The 16407-nt window shown below is 47.1% G+C and overlaps 2 protein-coding genes across 3 annotated transcripts in view; both read right to left on the bottom strand.

Moving 5' to 3' along the window:
- Positions 1-16407, bottom strand: part of RLN3 (relaxin 3) — a 115574-nt gene that overhangs the window by 79890 nt on the left and 19277 nt on the right. The gene's annotated exons all lie outside the window — the stretch shown is intronic.
- Positions 1-16407, bottom strand: part of IL27RA (interleukin 27 receptor subunit alpha) — a 31830-nt gene that overhangs the window by 4728 nt on the left and 10695 nt on the right. Inside the window, exons 4-12 of the mRNA XM_083593208.1 lie at positions 16149-16318; positions 14175-14329; positions 12588-12741; positions 11321-11400; positions 8647-8842; positions 4154-4357; positions 3340-3441; positions 1288-1452; positions 127-261 (exon numbers count right to left, since the gene is read on the bottom strand). Coding sequence (XP_083449334.1) covers positions 127-261; positions 1288-1452; positions 3340-3441; positions 4154-4357; positions 8647-8842; positions 11321-11400; positions 12588-12741; positions 14175-14329; positions 16149-16318 — 1361 coding nt within the window. The remainder of the gene's footprint in view (positions 1-126; positions 262-1287; positions 1453-3339; positions 3442-4153; positions 4358-8646; positions 8843-11320; positions 11401-12587; positions 12742-14174; positions 14330-16148; positions 16319-16407) is intronic.

Genomic DNA, 16407 nt, shown 5'->3' with positions numbered 1-16407 from the left:
TTTCCCTATCAAGGCATTTCAAGATGGCTCCGGCTGCTGTGTTTACTGAGATATTGCATAGCCTTTGCACATGCCAAGCAGGTTTCGCTTGGTCCAAGCAACAGATATCCTAGAAGCCTCTCCTACCTGGAGTGTGGAAACGATGCAGAGGACTGGGCACACCTTCCCCGGCTGAGGTAGATCCCATCATGCAGAGCTGGTAGGAAGTCCCAGGCATCAGGTCTGAGAGAATGTAGCTCCTCTCTGCAGCACCAACTACAACTAGGAAAGGGGTGGATAATCTGAGCATAGGCGGGGGGGGCAGTTTGTACCCACCATCCAAGAGTTTACTGCACCAGTATCTCAATGTGTTGGCTGGCATGGGTGGGAGAAGAGATGGGGACCATAATGAGAGCACATTGACATCAGACTGCTAGGAAGAAACTGAAGTCCAACATGACATGAAATTCTGGTACTGAACTGTTACTGAACTGAAGTTAAAAGGTAAAGGTAAAGGACCCCTGGACGGTTAAGTCCAGTCAAAGGTGACTATGAGGTGCGGTGCTCATCTCACTTTCAGGCCAGGGGAGCCGGCCTTTGTCCACAGACAGCTTTCCGGGTCATGTGGCCAGAAGGAGTAAACCGCTTCTGGTGCAACGGGACACCGTGGCGGAAGCCAGAGTGCACGGAAACACCATTTACCTTCCCACCACAGTGGTACCTATTTATCTACTTGCACTGGCATGCTTTTGAAATGCTAGGTTGGCAGGAGCTGGGACAGGGCAACGGGAGCTCACCCCATCACAGGATTCGAACCATAGACCTTCCAATTGGCAAGCCCAAGAGGCTCAGTGCTTTAGACCACAGCGCCTCACTGAACTGAAACTGAAAGCAGATAATGACCCTTATGCTCCACTGAGTTAATAATGATTTTATTATTTATACCCCACCCACCTGTAACTCCATCCTTGTATTTCTATGGTAAAAGCCCTATGACTACACACAAGGTCAATCCCATGTGCAGACATGAAATCAATCATGCCCAGCCCCAATCCATGTGCACCAGATGTCACATTGGCATAGCAGTCTGAGACTGGTGCAACCTGCATGCCGCACAGTAGTGGAATCTGGTTTGGTTTCCTTGGTCCACTCAATGCATCTTTCAACCCAGGGGTTGCAGATTCTAGATGAAAACCATGTAGGCAGCTGCAAGGAAGACCTCCATGTCGGCAACTCAGAGGGTCTTGGGCCCAGCCCCTCCCTCCCCGCAAACCTGGGAATTGCCTCTTGGTCTCAGGCATCACTCACTGGTCCTGTTTGCCGTGGCGTTCCGTAAAGTGGGATGTCCCAGGTAAAGCGTGTAGTGGGTGATGTGTCCATTGCGATCTCCCAGTGGAATTTCCCCCCAGGAGATGAGAGAGGCTATAGGTGAAATGCTTCTGTCCTGCAGTGCCTGGGGAGCAGCTGTTGGTGCTAGAAAGGAGAAGGAAGGAGAAGGAATGGGAATGTGTTGAAAAATATATCGTACAAAACCATCGTAATAGAAATCTCTGGATAAGTATTGACTGAACCCATTAAGTTAAGAACTGATACTTCTAATAGGTGGATGATTATTGGGATGAATAAAAATGAACGCAAATATTAGAATTTCGAGAAATGAGTGTGATATCATGCACGTGGGTGAAGGAAGTGACTTGGATATTTGGGTGTAGGGTTAGGTGTGGAGAATTTGTAATTAAATACACTATATGTTATGTATAATGTTGAAACCTTATTACCGCATTTTTCGCTCTATAAGACGCACCTGACCATAAGACGCACCTAGTTTTTGGAGGAGGAAAACAAGAAAAAAAATATTCTGGATCCCAGAAGCCAGAACAGTAAGAGGGATTGCTGCGCAACGATCCCTCTTGCTGTTCTGGCTTCAGTGATAGCTGCGCAGCCTGCATTCACTCCATAAGACGCACACACATTTCCCCTTACTTTTTAGGAGGGAAAAAGTGCATCTTATAGAGCAAAAAATACGGTAATTAACATGTAACATGTATTTGATGATGATAATAAAAATAAAATAATAATTAACATGCAATATGTACTTGATGATAATAAAAAATAAAATATAATAATACAACAACAACAACAACAATAATTGGAGAAGGGAAGGAGGACTGCCTGTCAGTTAAAGAGAATGGCAGGAGACCGTGGTGCAAGGGGCGGTTTCATTTTCATGTGATGTAAGGAAGGCAAATGGAAGACACTCCATTCTGCAATGATCCTCAATAAAAGTGCCTTACTATGGGTGAACCTCTGCACAATGCACAGGAAATCTGGGGAACATCCACTTCCCTACAAATCTTAACAATGATTAATAAAATAAATCAGTATATAACAGGCTAAAACCAGTAAAGAGAAAAGTTTGGTCTTATCTGTTGAAGAAAGGCTTTCATTTTTTGGCCAACGTTGCTTTAAAAGGGGGGGGATTAAAATCTCACATTAATTATTTTACATGCCATCCAGATTAAGTAAGCTTTATCCTTTCTCTAATTGGTGTTGGAGGTAAAATGAAAAATAATGACGGACTCCTCTGTTTTTTAAACAGATCTGGTGGTCCTGTGTTAAAATTCAGCTTTACATGGCAAAGAATATACAGCTGGTGACAAAGCTTCCTTTGCAAACAGATGTGCTTTTGAGAATTATATTTTGAGTATACCTGAAGAAGCGTCTCCACCCCCATGGTTCAGCCTGGACACTGAGGTCCAGCTCCGAGGGCATTCTGGCGGTTCCCTCACTGTGAGAAGTGAGGTTACAGGGAACCAGGCAGAGGGCCTTCTTGGTAGTGGCGCCGCCCTGTGGAACGCCCTCCCATCAGATGTCAAGGAGATAAACAACTATCTGACTTTTAGAAGACATCTGAAGGCAGCCCTGTTTGATGTTTTATCGTGTTTTTAATATTCTGTTGGGAGCCGCCCAGAGTGGCTGGGGAAACTCAGCCAGATAGGCAGGGTATAAATAATGTTGTTGTTGTTGTTCTTGTTGTTCTTGTTACATTAATAAGCAGTTCCATACACTTTTGAAGGGAATCTTCTTACAACAGCTGGGATCATGGCTAAGGGAGACCCAAGTCAATAGCAAGCTCCCCTTTCTGCAAGCTGGAACAACAGCAAGGGCCACACACGAAGAGTGAGCAGAAACAAGATGACTGCACTGTTTCAAGACTACAGGCAGAGGATCTCACACCAGAAAGCTAAAAGCCACTCCTCTTCCTTGCCAAAAGAAAACCAGTACACCAGGAGGGATAGTATCTACCTTGTTCCTCATCCCACTGCCAACCTCCACATTCCCTTTGCCCATCAAGATTACCTCCTTCCTTGAAGTAGGCTCGCACAGGGACCGAAGCGCTGCTCCCATGAGCATACACAGCATAGACGCAGACAAGGTAGGGCACCTTTGCTCTGAAGTTACCTGAGAAGTGGGGAGCAAAAGCAACGTCAGGCCACCTGACGAGGTACAAGATGAACAAGCCTCTTTCTCCAAGCACAGAGACCATGTGGAGCCAGACATTATCTGGGGTTTGTTGCCTGTCTCTTTTCACTCCACACATCCCACGTGATTATCCAGAGGAGGGCCGCTAGTTGTTTCCACACCCAAAGAGGACTTGCATGTTTTTGGTTAGGTGAACACCCAAGTGTGGGAAAGCCCTGAGAGACCTCGTGGGGCTGGGTGGGAGTACGTGGAAGAGTAACTATCTCCCAGCCATGGTTGTGACAAAAAAAAAAGTACCTCCAAAAGATGCTATTTGCAATTTAAGGGAAGTCTCCGCCAGGGTCCATGTGTGAAGACCAAAGAGCATCTTCTGAGGAGAGGATTTCTGTTGGGACTGTGGCAGGGGGAAGAGAGGACCAATCTGCCTCTCCCCCCCCCCACAGTGCCAAAACTGATGGGTTTCCCCCAACCCTGCTATCTATATCCTTGTTTTTCCTTTGCCAACAATCTCTTGCTGTCGTGGGAGCTGCCTCCATTAAGGCAGACCAGCCTGCTTCCCTCAACACTGCTATCTATATCACAAAAAGTCTGCTAACTGCATTTCACACCACTAACAACACATTTACTTTGGCTTGGGAGTTTCTTCCCCCCCCCCCCCGCCGCCCACTTAGAGCTCTCCCACACTCCTCACCTCTCAACAGGGCGCTGCTGCTGTCCCTGGGGCTCCGTGTCCAGTTCAGCAACTGTCCGGCGGAGTTGCTGGAGATCTCTTCTCTCCATTCCACCACATACTCCTCAGGCTGGAGCCACCGAGCGCTTGCACTGGGCTTCCACATCACCCTGAGACCCAGGCCTGGTACAGCCGTCACCTGGACTTCCTCAGGGCCAGGAAGATCTGGAGAAAGGCCAAGTCATTTGTCATTAAGAGCATCCCTGGAGGCGCTGGGTACCTTCCCCAGCACAGTGTTGGTGATGACCTTTAAAGTCCTAAACAGCCTCAGTCCTGTATACCTGAAGGAGCATCTCCACCCCCATTGTTCAGCCCAGACACTGAGGTCTAGCTCCGAGGGCCTTCTAGAGGTTCCCTCACTGCGAGAAGTGAGGTTATAGGGAACCAGACAGAGGGCCTTCTCGGTAGTGGCACCTGCCCTGTGGAACATCCTCCCATCAGATGTCAAGGAAATAAGCAGCTATCTTATTTTTAAAAGACATCTGAAGGCAGCCCTGTTTAGGGAAGTTTTTAATATTTAATGCTGTATTGTTTTTAACACTCGATTGGGAGCTGCCCAGAGTGGCTGGGGAAACTCAGCCAGATGGGCGGGGTATAAATAAATAAATTATTATTATTATTATTATTATTATTATTATTATTATTATTATCATCATCATCATCATCATCATGGTCCAAGAAGACTCCTGTGACAGCATCACTGCTGGGTGCATATACAAAGTGCATTCATATAATATTAACCCTGCAGCTCTTCAACATTTAAGATGCACCTATTGAGCCAACAAAGGATCCGTGCATTGCAGCTACTGACATGCTCTTCAGCATGCCAACAGACCATTGGCAATCCAGTGAAGGGAAGTGGGAGGAATCTAGTGCGCAGAAGAGAGCAGCCAGTTTCCATCCTGGTCCCCACATCCAGGATCAGCATGGAAGTGGAGCTCCTTAGCCACTGAGAATATGTCTTCTCACCCTTTGTGCTGATTGGAACCGAACAGAGTGAAAAGAGGAGAATTGGCTCCTAGGGTCAATCTGCAGAGAAGGCGCTCAGACACAGAGGAGAAATGTGGAGGACTTGGAGAGATGGGGGAGCCTGTGTGGAAAGGGGAAGCCTGGGCTGAAGGGGAGCTTGTGGTTGCTGCTGTCTCTCCATTCTGGCACAGAAGGACCATGTTGAAGAGATCTGTGCTATTTTTGCACTTTTATTGGTCTAGATTTGGAGGGGGTGTGTGAGAGAGATGTGGGTGGGTGGGCAGCACGTTAGCTAAACTCTGTAAGCTTGCACATCCTCCAATTTGTTTCGTTTGCTAACAACGATCTCATTCTCAACCCAACAGCAACCCAAAAGGGCCGGGGAGATGTGGGGCTTTGTTTGAGTCTAAAGCCATGTTTAGGAGAGGAAGGGAAAGAGAGATGAGTAAAAAGGAATTTCCACGTTTCCTCTTAAAACGCATAATAATACGCTCTGCCGAAATGCAGTTACTCAGAGTCTTAGAATGGCAGCCAGAGGGGGAAAGGAATTCCTTATCTGACAGCATCTTAGTCTTGCGGGCACTGCTGGTAATGATACTACAAATAATGATAGTGAGGCATGATGATATGCAAAACTGCCTGAATGGGCTGAAACCTATCTTTTCTAACATTCCAGTCACAGAGGTATGTACATGGAAATAGGAGAAGGGTGTGGGAAGGTGGCAAAGTTCAAAAGGTTGCAAATTCCTGTGCGAAATGAGTGCCTGGCCTGCTTGCAGTCCCATAAACCTCTGTTTATCAGGAACATGGAGATAAATTCCTGAAAGTCATCGAGGAAATTCCAGAGTATTCTGGTACAGTGGTACCTCAGGTTACATACGCTTCAGGTTACAGACTCCGCTAACCCAGAATTAGTGCTTCAGATTAAGAACTTTGCTTTAGGATAAGAACAGAAATCTGGCTCCGGCGGCACGTCAGCAGCAGGAGGCCCCATTAGCTAAAGTGGTGCTTCAGGTTAAGAACAGTTTCAGGTTAAGTACGGACCTCCGGAACAAATTAAGTACTTAACCTGAGGTACCACTGTATCGCATCTGTGTGTCTGGAGGAGAAAACCCATCCTGAGGAGAACAGGTAACTATTGATTTCAAAGTTATTCCTTAGAATCATTGAATTACAGTGGTACCTTTGCGCTACAAACTTAATTCATTCCGGAGATCCGCACTTAACCCGAAACCGTTCTTAACCTGAGGCATGGTTTCACTAATGGGGCCTGCCACTGCCACTGCCATGCAATTTCCGTTCTCATCCTGGGGCAAAGTTTGTAACCCGAGGTACTACTTCCGGGTTAGTGGAATTTGTAACCCAAAGTGTTTGTAACCTGAGGTGTTTGTAACCCGAGGTACCACTGTATAGAGCTGGAAGAGACCAAGTGGTGCATCAACAGCTAACTATTTTTATAGGTATCTTTAAAAATAAAATAGAAATATATATGTTTATGTCTATCCCCTAATCTTCCCTACCCCATTTGCATTGAAGAGATATCCTGATCAAACATGCCATGCTAGCGCATGCTCTTTCTGGAAAACAAAAGCTGATGCACCATTGCCTTTCTTCAGTTTTTATCAAAAGCCGCTTAGAGAAGCACAGCCCCTCCCCAAGCATCTCCTGCCCCTCCCCTTCCTGTCCCACAAAGGGGCGACTGCAAGTCATGGGGGAGGAGAGCCGATCACAAGTGAATGAGACAGTTTTGTGGGTCTTTTTTTCTGTTTCTCTGGGGTTCTGTGGTTCCCTCTCTGTGTGTATGCCAGACGCATGCATTACATTACCAATGTTGAAAATGCTGCTTTCTCCCAGCCCAATACATTCTGTAGTACTTCCCTATTGGGTTCAATTGTTTTCTTTAATAGTTGCCCGAGTGACATTTCCCTTGTCTTATGTACCAGCCTTTGAAGGAAGAGTTTGTATTTTGCCTCTTTTCTTGCACAGTGGAACCTTGGTTCCCGAACTTAATCTGTTCCGGGAGTCCATTCGACTCCCGAAACAGTTTGAGAACCAAGGCGTGGCTTCTGATTGGCTGCAGGAACTTCCTGCAGCCAATCGGAAGCCATGCCAGACGTTCAGCTTCCAAAGAACGTTCGAAAACCGGAACAATCACTTCCAGTTTTGAATCGTTCGGGAGCCGGAACATTTGGCTCCCAAGGCGTTCAGGAGCTGAGGTTCCACTGTATCCTAACTCCACCTTCAAGGTACTTTAAACTATTAAGGCGAGGTGGGGGAGAACTGGACAACCAGATATGTTGTTGCACTACAGCAGGTACAGTAGTACCTCAAGTTAAGTACTTAATTCGTTCCGGAGGTCCGTACTTAACCTGAAACTGTTCTTAACCTGAAGCACCACTTTAGCTAATGGGGCCTCCTGCTGCTGCCGCGCCGCAGGAGCACAATTTCTGTTCTCATCCTGAAGCAAAGTACTTAACCCGAGGTAATATTTCTGGGTTAGCGGAGTCTGTAACCTGAAGCATATGTAACCTGAAGCGTATGTAACCTGAGGTACCACTGTATGGGGAACCTTTGGCCCTCCAGATGTTGCTGAACTACAACCCCCATCATTCCTGGACATTGGCCATGCTCCCTGGTCTGATGGGAGTTGTAGCTCAGTAACCTATGGAGAACGAAAGGTTTCCCTGTACTACAGTTTCCGCAACCCCCAATTATTCACCATGCTTGCTGGGGCTGATGGGAGTTGTAGTGCAATGAAGGGCACGACACAATTTTGGCCCTACAGTCATACCTCAGGTTACAGACGATTCAGGTTGTGTTTTTCCGGGTTGCGGACCGCTGAAACCCGGAAGTACCAGAACGGGTTACTTCTGGGTTTCGGCGGTCGTGCATTCGCAGAAGCGCTAAATAATAATAATAATAATAATAATAATAATAATAATAATAATTTATTATTTGTACCCCGCCCATCTGGCTGGGTTTCCCCAGCCACTCTGGGCAGCTTCCACAAAGACCAAAAATACACTAATATGTCATACATTAAAAACTTCCCTGAACAGGGCTGCTTTGAGCATGTGCAGACGTGCTGAATCGCAACCCATGCATGCACAGACACGCCGCTGCGGGTTGCGGACGCTGCAGGTTGCGAACGTATATCCCGCACAGATGGTGTTTGCAACCTGAGCATCCACTGTATTTCACTTCCAAACCAAGCGAACTCGAGTAGCTGAATTGCTATGCTAGGATTAGCATATAGGGTTGCATTTTCTTATTAGGTCTGGCAAGAGTTTGGGTGACAGGCAATGCGCTCTCTCACGAACAGGATGTTAGGGGAGGTGCACAGAGGGCAGCAAACCACCTTCCCCCATCAGCGGTGAGGATGACTCAGCTCTAGTCTCGGCAGAAAAGGCAGGAAACAGGGCGGGCGTGAGAGGAAAGACCCCTTACAAGCATCCCTTTGATAAGGCATTATCAACAACTCTTGCCTGCTTGTTCCAAGCTGAGGTTGGCAGGCAGCATATTCTTAACGGAATTTCGGGCCGATACCCAGGCGTAGTCGGCGGAAAGAGGGAGGGCAGCATGGCAGCAAAGGCACACCATCGTAGTGATGTTTTTGTCGTGGTCCCGGAAAACAACTTCATAGTCCAGGATGACTCCCCGAGCTGCTTCTGGGTCTGGTGCCTGCGAAAGGGAGGTGAGCAGAGGTTCCTCTGGTCAAAAATAGAGGTTGTAAAAGAAAACAAAGGAAAAGAAAACCCTGAAGAAGCCCACCCAGTCAAACAGATCTTGCTCACTAAGGACACAGCTGCACGGCAGTCCCTGCTCACACTCACAGCAGCCAGAGAGTCAGAGATGGTGTAACTACTTTTATTTAAGTAGATGGAAAGTCCTGAGCCTTTAACACACTGCAAAGACAGGGCAAAAGGTCCACAGAGTGCATCTCCTCTCAGCGAGGGAATGGGGTGATAAGAAAAGGTTGGGCTGTTGCTATAGGGCAGGAAGCTGGCAAGGGAAAGATGGGCAAAATAAGGTTTTTTATCAACAGCAGCTGCATGAAAAAGCACTCAGATGTCATTCTAGTGTTGGTGAGGCAGAAGACCCTGGCCCCAAGCACACATGAATATTGTATAAAGGTGCAAAGCCCTTCTTTCGCACCCTGTAAAACATACCGTATTTTTCGCTCTATAGGACGCACCCGACCATAGGATGCATCTTTTTTTAGAGGGGGAGAACAAGGGAAAAAATTATCCCTCTCTCTGCGCAGCGCCCCTTCAGCGAAGCGGCAGGAGAAACGGAGCCCCTTCCATTTCTCCTCCCGCTTAGCTAAAGGAGCGCTGCACCTTAGCTGAAGGGGCTCCTACCCTTCAGTGAAAGGAACCCGAAGCCTCCGGAGCTTCGGAGCCTGCTGCGCTCTGGAGGCTTCAGGCGGCTATTTTATCTCGCTCTCCAGATAGCCTCAGGTTCCTTTCGCTTGTGGGGCTGGCGGTGGGGAAAGCCAAGCTGGTCGGGGCTGGTGAGGGAAGCCCGGGTTCCTCCCCCCCAGCCCCAGGGACCACACATTCGCTCCATAAGATGCACAGACATTTCCCCTTAGATTTTAAGAGGGAAAAAGTGTGTCTTATGGAGCGAAAAATACGGTAAATGAACAGTTTTTAAAAAACTGGGCAATGGCCGCCCACCCACAATTCCCGAGCCTCCCGTGATCAGTCAAAACAAAGGGGGAAGGGGGCAGGAGATTACACAAGACACATCCTATGCGCACAAGACACATCGTATGGGGACTTCTGGCGAGGAAAATGGTGGGCGCCACGGCAGTGAGCAGCTCCTGAAGCCAGCCAGAGCCAACTACGCTACCAGGCTGGCTCTGGGCTGCTGAGGTTGCCGCTGCCACATTTCCCAGGGACAGATTTGCAAATCTGGGGACATTCCGGGGACGGAATTTTTCCAGGGACAGATTTGCAAATCCGGAGACTGTCCCCAGGAACCGGGGAAATCTGGTAACCCTATCCTGCACGGTATTTTTCCTGTTGTTTTGTTTGATAGGCCGTGAGTGCACCACAGACATTTATGGAACATCAATTTACAGGTGGCAATTGGCAAACTTGGCAAAAGTATGCATTCTTCTTATAGAATTATAGAACTGTAGAGTTAGAAGGGACCCCCCAAAGGATATCTAGTCCAACCCCCTGCAATGCAGGAAACTAAACACAGAATCATAGAATTGTAGAGTTTAGCCTGATGCAGGCCAAACGCATTCGTGGTTATGGCGAGGTCAGATCTAAAGCAAACCTGATTACAATTTGCTTTCTGGGCCTGCAAACACAAAGCTCCCTTAAAAAAAAGAAGAAAACCAATATTTATAATGCCACTTTCTGGCCCCATAGGGAACCCCAATAATAATAATAATAATAATAATAATAATAATAATAATAATAATAATAATAATAATAATAATAATTTATTTGTACCCCGCCCATCTGGCTGGGCCTCCCCAGCCACTCTGGGCGGCTTCCAACAAAGATTAAAAAGACATTAAAATGTCACACATTAAAAACTTCCCAGAACAGGGCTGCCTTCAGATGTCTTCTAAATGTCAGGTAGTTGTTTATCTCTTTGACATCTGATTGGAGGGCATTCCACAGGGCAGGCGCCACTACCGAAAAGGCCCTCTGCCTGTTTCCCTGTAACTTTGCTTCTCGCAGTGAGGGAACCGCCAGAAGGTTCCCCAAAAGCAGCTCACAGCTGTAATTAAAAAACAGTGCACCAGTCCTAAGAGGAAGTGATCATGATTTGCTAATATCCCTGTTGTCTGACAGCATAGTAACTTCGTTTTGCTGCAAAGCTCAGCATATTTGCTAGCAGTCTGTGGTCTGTGTAGCGCCATCAGTTCCCAGAAGCTATTATGACCAATAGCTGAGCACAGAGAACCATTACAGCTCAGGGGAGATGTTAACTCAGTTAAACTAAATAAACTTCATGTTCCCACCCACCCACCCAGCCAATAGCAGGGAGTGTATGTCTGCTCATTTGCCAAAAGGCTCTGTGTATTGTACACTCCAAGGCTCCTCAAATCCTATGAAAGTTCTTTAAAATTCAACTTTCATTCATCCATCCCTTGTGTATGTACAGTAAAAAGGAGACCAGCAAGGTTCACTTTACCTTCCACAGCAGGAAGCGACTTGGAACACCTTTCTCAGAAACACCAACTTTTTGCCACACGTCTACCTGACCCAGTGGAGCTGAAGGCAACAGAGATGCAACAGGTGGTTAGTGAGAGCTAACAGAGCAGCTGGACAATCGCAGGTGCTTTCCTCAAAGAATAAGTCCAAGAAACAAATGAATAAGGCACCATGCACAACTAACTTTTTCCAAGCAGACAGAAACAAAATGCACAATGGTGATTTAGTAATGATCAGGTTTATACTCCAATTTTGCTGCATGGAACCAGTTCCCCCAAAGATGAACAGAATCTTGAATCCCAAAAATACCTGCCTAAGGAGTTGGTGGGCTCTGGATATATTTAAGCAAATGCTGGGCAGCCCCCTAGTCACAGGTTCTGCGGCTGCATCCTGCGTTGTGAAACTTGCATTGAAATGGGGTCATCAGGGAGGGTGGACCAGAAGACCTCAAAGATGCCTTCCAACTTTGGAATTCTACGATTCAGTACCCCAACCCCAACCATCCCACATAAGGTCTGAGAGTACAAGGTTAATTCCTTATACAATGGCCTCTCCCCACATTTACGTATATATTTTTCAGTTGTACACCTACATTTTCAAGTGTACGTCTCAAAAATGTGAGACATGCATGTGACTAGCAGTTGTTTGAAATAAGTTTATCAGCCAAGCTCCTGCTGTGATGTTAGCGCATCCGTCTCTAAAGACAGAATGTTTCCTCCAGGAAAAGACAAGGAGAAGAGAAGGGGACCATAATGAGAGCATATTGACATCAGACTGCTAGGAAGAAACTGAAGTCCAACATGACATGAAATTCGGGTACTGAACTGTTACTGAACTGAACTGAAGGTAAAAGGTAATGGTAAAGGACCCCTGGACGGCTGAGTCCAGTCAAAGGCAACTATAGGGTTGCGACACGCATCTCGCTATCAAGGCAAGCTGGTGTTTGTCCATAGGCAGCTTTCCGGGTCATGTTGCCAGCATGACTAAACTGCTTCTGGCACAACAGAACACCGTGGTGGAAACCAGAGCACACGGAAACGCCATTTACCTTCCTGCCACAGTGGTACCTATTCATCTACTTGCACTGGGATGCTTTTGAACTGCTAGGTTGACAGGAGCTGGGACAGAGCAACGGGAGCTCACCCCGTCGTGGGGATTCGAACTGCCGACCTTACAATCAGCAAGCCCAAGAGGCTCAGTGGTTTAGACCACAGTGCCACCTGTGTCCCTTCCAGGGCTGTACGTACCTGCCTCCGGGGTTACGAAGGTCTGGGAAGAACTCCATTCACTCCAGAAACCCTTTTTCATTTCTGGAATGCATTGTACCTGCACCTCGTAGGAAGTGAATGGCTTCAGGTCCTCCAGGTCATACCCTTCCTGGTCTACATGCTCCTCACTCAGCTGGGAAAGAACATTATCGTCATCATTATTATTACTCTTATTATTCATCGTAGCAATAGAAGTAGCAGTTATATTCCTCTTTTAAAGTAAGAATCTATAGAAAATATCTCACAAATCAGGTAAAGCACCCCCCAACCCCATTTTCTCCTGCTATTGTTGTTGTGCTGATATACTTGCCTTCAAATAAAAATAATAAAAACAAAACAAAAATCATCAACATAAACATTCATCAGAATAGCAGGAAGTTTAGCGGGGCGTAGATGCAGGAGAGCACAGGGAGTGAGGTGTTAGGAGACCATATTCCCTCCTATGAACCTGTCCTGGTTCTGAGATCTTCAGGGAACACCCTTGTCTCTGTCCCACCACCATCTCAGATACACTTGGTGGGGACACGGGACAGGGCCTTCTCGGCGCTGGCTGCTCCAGACACTTGTGGAACTCCCTCCCTAGAGAAGCCAGACTGCCTTCTTCCTTGTTGTCTTTCTGCCGCCTAGTGAAGATTTTATTGTTCCAACAGCTTTTTGAAAACTGACTGCTTTTAATGAAAGGGCTGGGGCCATGCTATTTCTACAGCAATTAATTGTATGGTTCTAATAGATAGGTAGGGACGCGGGTGACGCTGTGGGTTAAACCACAGAGCCTAGGACTTGCCGATCAGAAGGTCGGCGGTTCGAATCCCTGCGACGGGTGAGTTCCCGTTGCTCGGTCCCTGCTCCTGCCAACTTAGCAGTTCGAAAGCACGTCAAAGCGCAAGTAGATAAATAGGTACTGCTCCAGCGGGAAGGTTAACGGCGTTTCTGTGCGCTGCTCTGGTTTGCCAGAAAGCGGTTTAGTTATGCTGGCCACATGACCCGGAAGCTGGACGCCGGCTCCCTCAGCCAATAACGTGAGATGAGCGTTGCAACCCCAGAGTCAGTCATGACTGGACCTAATGGTCAGGGGTCCCTTTACCTTTACCTTTACTAGATAGGTAAATCGATAAATTTAATTCTATCAATGTTTAACTGGTTTTTAATGTGTTTTTTTCTGTTCTTATCTGTTCTTATTTTTATTTGTAAGTCATCTTGAGTCCCTCTTAGGGAAAAAGGTGGGGTATAAATGAAAATAATAAAAAGAAGGAGAAGAAGAAGAAGAAGTTATTTTTTATCACTGAGAGGGAAAGCAGCGCCAAACAATTGGAACTGAGACTCCTGGGTTCTGTTCCAGTTTGGGAAGCTGTTTAACTTCCACTGAGGTCTCTGTGCTTTCTTCTCAAATCATTTCAAGGTGCACCCACAGAGAGTATGCTTGGTCTCCCAGGTTTGTTGCTGTGATGCGCCAAACGGCCACAATTGTCTCAGACTCCTCAGGTTGCAGTTCTCCCGGAATACAAGCTGGATAACAGCTGATGGGATGGGGAAACAGACCCATGCATCCAAACAAAACAGACTTACGTAGGTCCAGCTGTGGTCCTTGGACATCTTGTATCGAAGGGCACAGGTGAGCGGCTGGTGATGAAGGGATTCAGACCAGTGAGGGTTCTTCCAACTGACCATAGCGACAGAGGACTCAAACACCACAGGCTCCAGATCAGGAGGAGGAGGCTTCACTGAAAGAAGCAACGCAGAGAAAGGCCATCAGGCACAAGAACCCTTCTTGCTTATCCTTCACTCCCACTTCCCACTCTCCACTCTAAGCATCAGGAATGGAGCCATAACTATGCTATACAGTCATACCTTGGGATAAATATGCTTCAGGATAAGTATTTTTGGGTTGCACTCTACGGCGACCCAGAAGTAATGGAGTGTGTTACTTTTGGGTTTCACAGCTCGCGCATGCGCAGACGGTCAAAATGACGTCACGCACATGCGCGGAAGCGGCAAAACGCGACCTGCGCACACGCAGACACACTGTCGCATCTTACTTTCTGTTCAGGATGCAAACGGGGCTCCGGAACGGATCCCGTTCGCATCCCGAGGTACCCCTGTAACAACAAACTCTAAACAAAACCCAGGAAACAAATGCTGAGGAGTAAGATCAAGGGTCGGCATGTCCACAGAGCAGGTGGCCTGCAATTCCACATCACAACTTCCACTGTTTTTATTACTAAAGTTACTGGTTTCTTAAGAACAAGAGGAAGCAGTCTAGTGTTTTTCTCAGAAGTCAGGGAGAGATTAGGTGGACTTCTGCAGTCAGCGCAGTGACTTCTCAATGTGTTCTAAATCCTTTCAGAATCCAAATATTGGGAGGCCCAAAACCAACCAAACAAAAATGCAACATGAGATAGCGCATTTGATTCACTTTCACAATTTAGTCTACTCACAGGATTTGTGCGCACATTTTTGAGAAAGCACACACAGGACTGAATGCAGTGAAGAGGTGAGTGTTGCAGAACTAGAGATAACTTGGATGGGCTGGAAACTGCTTTAAGTAAATTTAACAGGACCCACTGAAAGCCCCAACCACATAATTTCAAGTGTCAAAGTCTTTAGGGATATAAGTTGCCATTTTTTCTTGAACAATAGAAAAGCTGAGGTGTCTGGAATTTCACAGCTCGTGACATCACTGTGGAATCTGCAGGCGTGATCCTCCATTGCAGCGTAACACCATTATTCAAGCTGCCCTGTACCACACAGATGCAAGATCAGCTCCAGATGTGAGATGGCTCTTGGCAGACTGCCCTCTGGCAGCCCAGCCTCCCACATCACTGGTCCCCCATCCACAAGCTTTCATGGTAGTGGAAGTGGGTGGCATCTTGAATTTCCCACAATACCCCACAGTGATGCTACATCAGGTTAGGTCTTTAGGCATTGTGGGAATCCCAAAGTGGTGACTCACAGGCCCAGCTGTTTAGTTCTGGGGATGAAGGCCAGCACTGCCACTAGTTCCCTGTTGGGGTCTTAGCAACTGCCAAGAGTTACCTGATGCTGACACTGAGCCTGCACTGATACACACAAGTGAGCAAGTACACTGGTACTATTTTTAGCACTGAGCCTCGCGGGCTTGCCGATCAGAAGGTTGGCGGTTCGAATCACCGTGATGCGGTGAGCTCCCGTTGCTCGGTCCTTGCTCCTGCCAACCAAGCAGTTCAAAAGCACACCAGTGCAAGTAGATAAATAGGTACCGCTGCAGCGGGAAGGTAAATGGCGTTTCTGTGCACTCTGGTTTCCATCACAGTGTTCCGTTGCACCAGAAGCAGTTTAGTCCTGCTGGCCACATGACCCGGAAAGCTGTCTGTGGACAAACGCTAGCTCCCTCGGCCTGAAAGCAAGATGTGCACCGCAACGCCATAGTCGAATTAAACTGGACTTAACCGTCCAGGAATCCTTTACCTTGTTTACCTTACTATTGTTAGTAATATTTTTTATCCTCATCTGCAAGTTTATCTAGACCCTTCCCCAAAGCACTCTGTGCCTATTTTCTCTCACCTATTTCATGCAGGCTGAAGTTTAACTTAGCGGAAGTTGCAATCCCAGCCATGCCGTGATTCGTTTCTACCCAAACACTGTAGCTGTCCCCCTGTGTCAGGTCGTGCCTTTCAATAAGCACCCAGTTCTGCTTGCCGGGAGCTCCACGCCTGGGGGGTTCACCAGGATGACTAGAGAAAGAGGCAGAAAGAGGAAAGGCAATTGCGGCATGAATCAAAAGTGAGTATTTGCCACTCCTTACTTATACAAATTCCTGCCA

Source organism: Podarcis filfolensis (genome assembly GCF_964270895.1).
Source record: "Podarcis filfolensis genome assembly, chromosome: 17".
Classification (NCBI taxonomy): domain Eukaryota; kingdom Metazoa; phylum Chordata; class Lepidosauria; order Squamata; family Lacertidae; genus Podarcis; species Podarcis filfolensis.
This window is presented reverse-complemented; position numbering and strand designations above follow the sequence as displayed.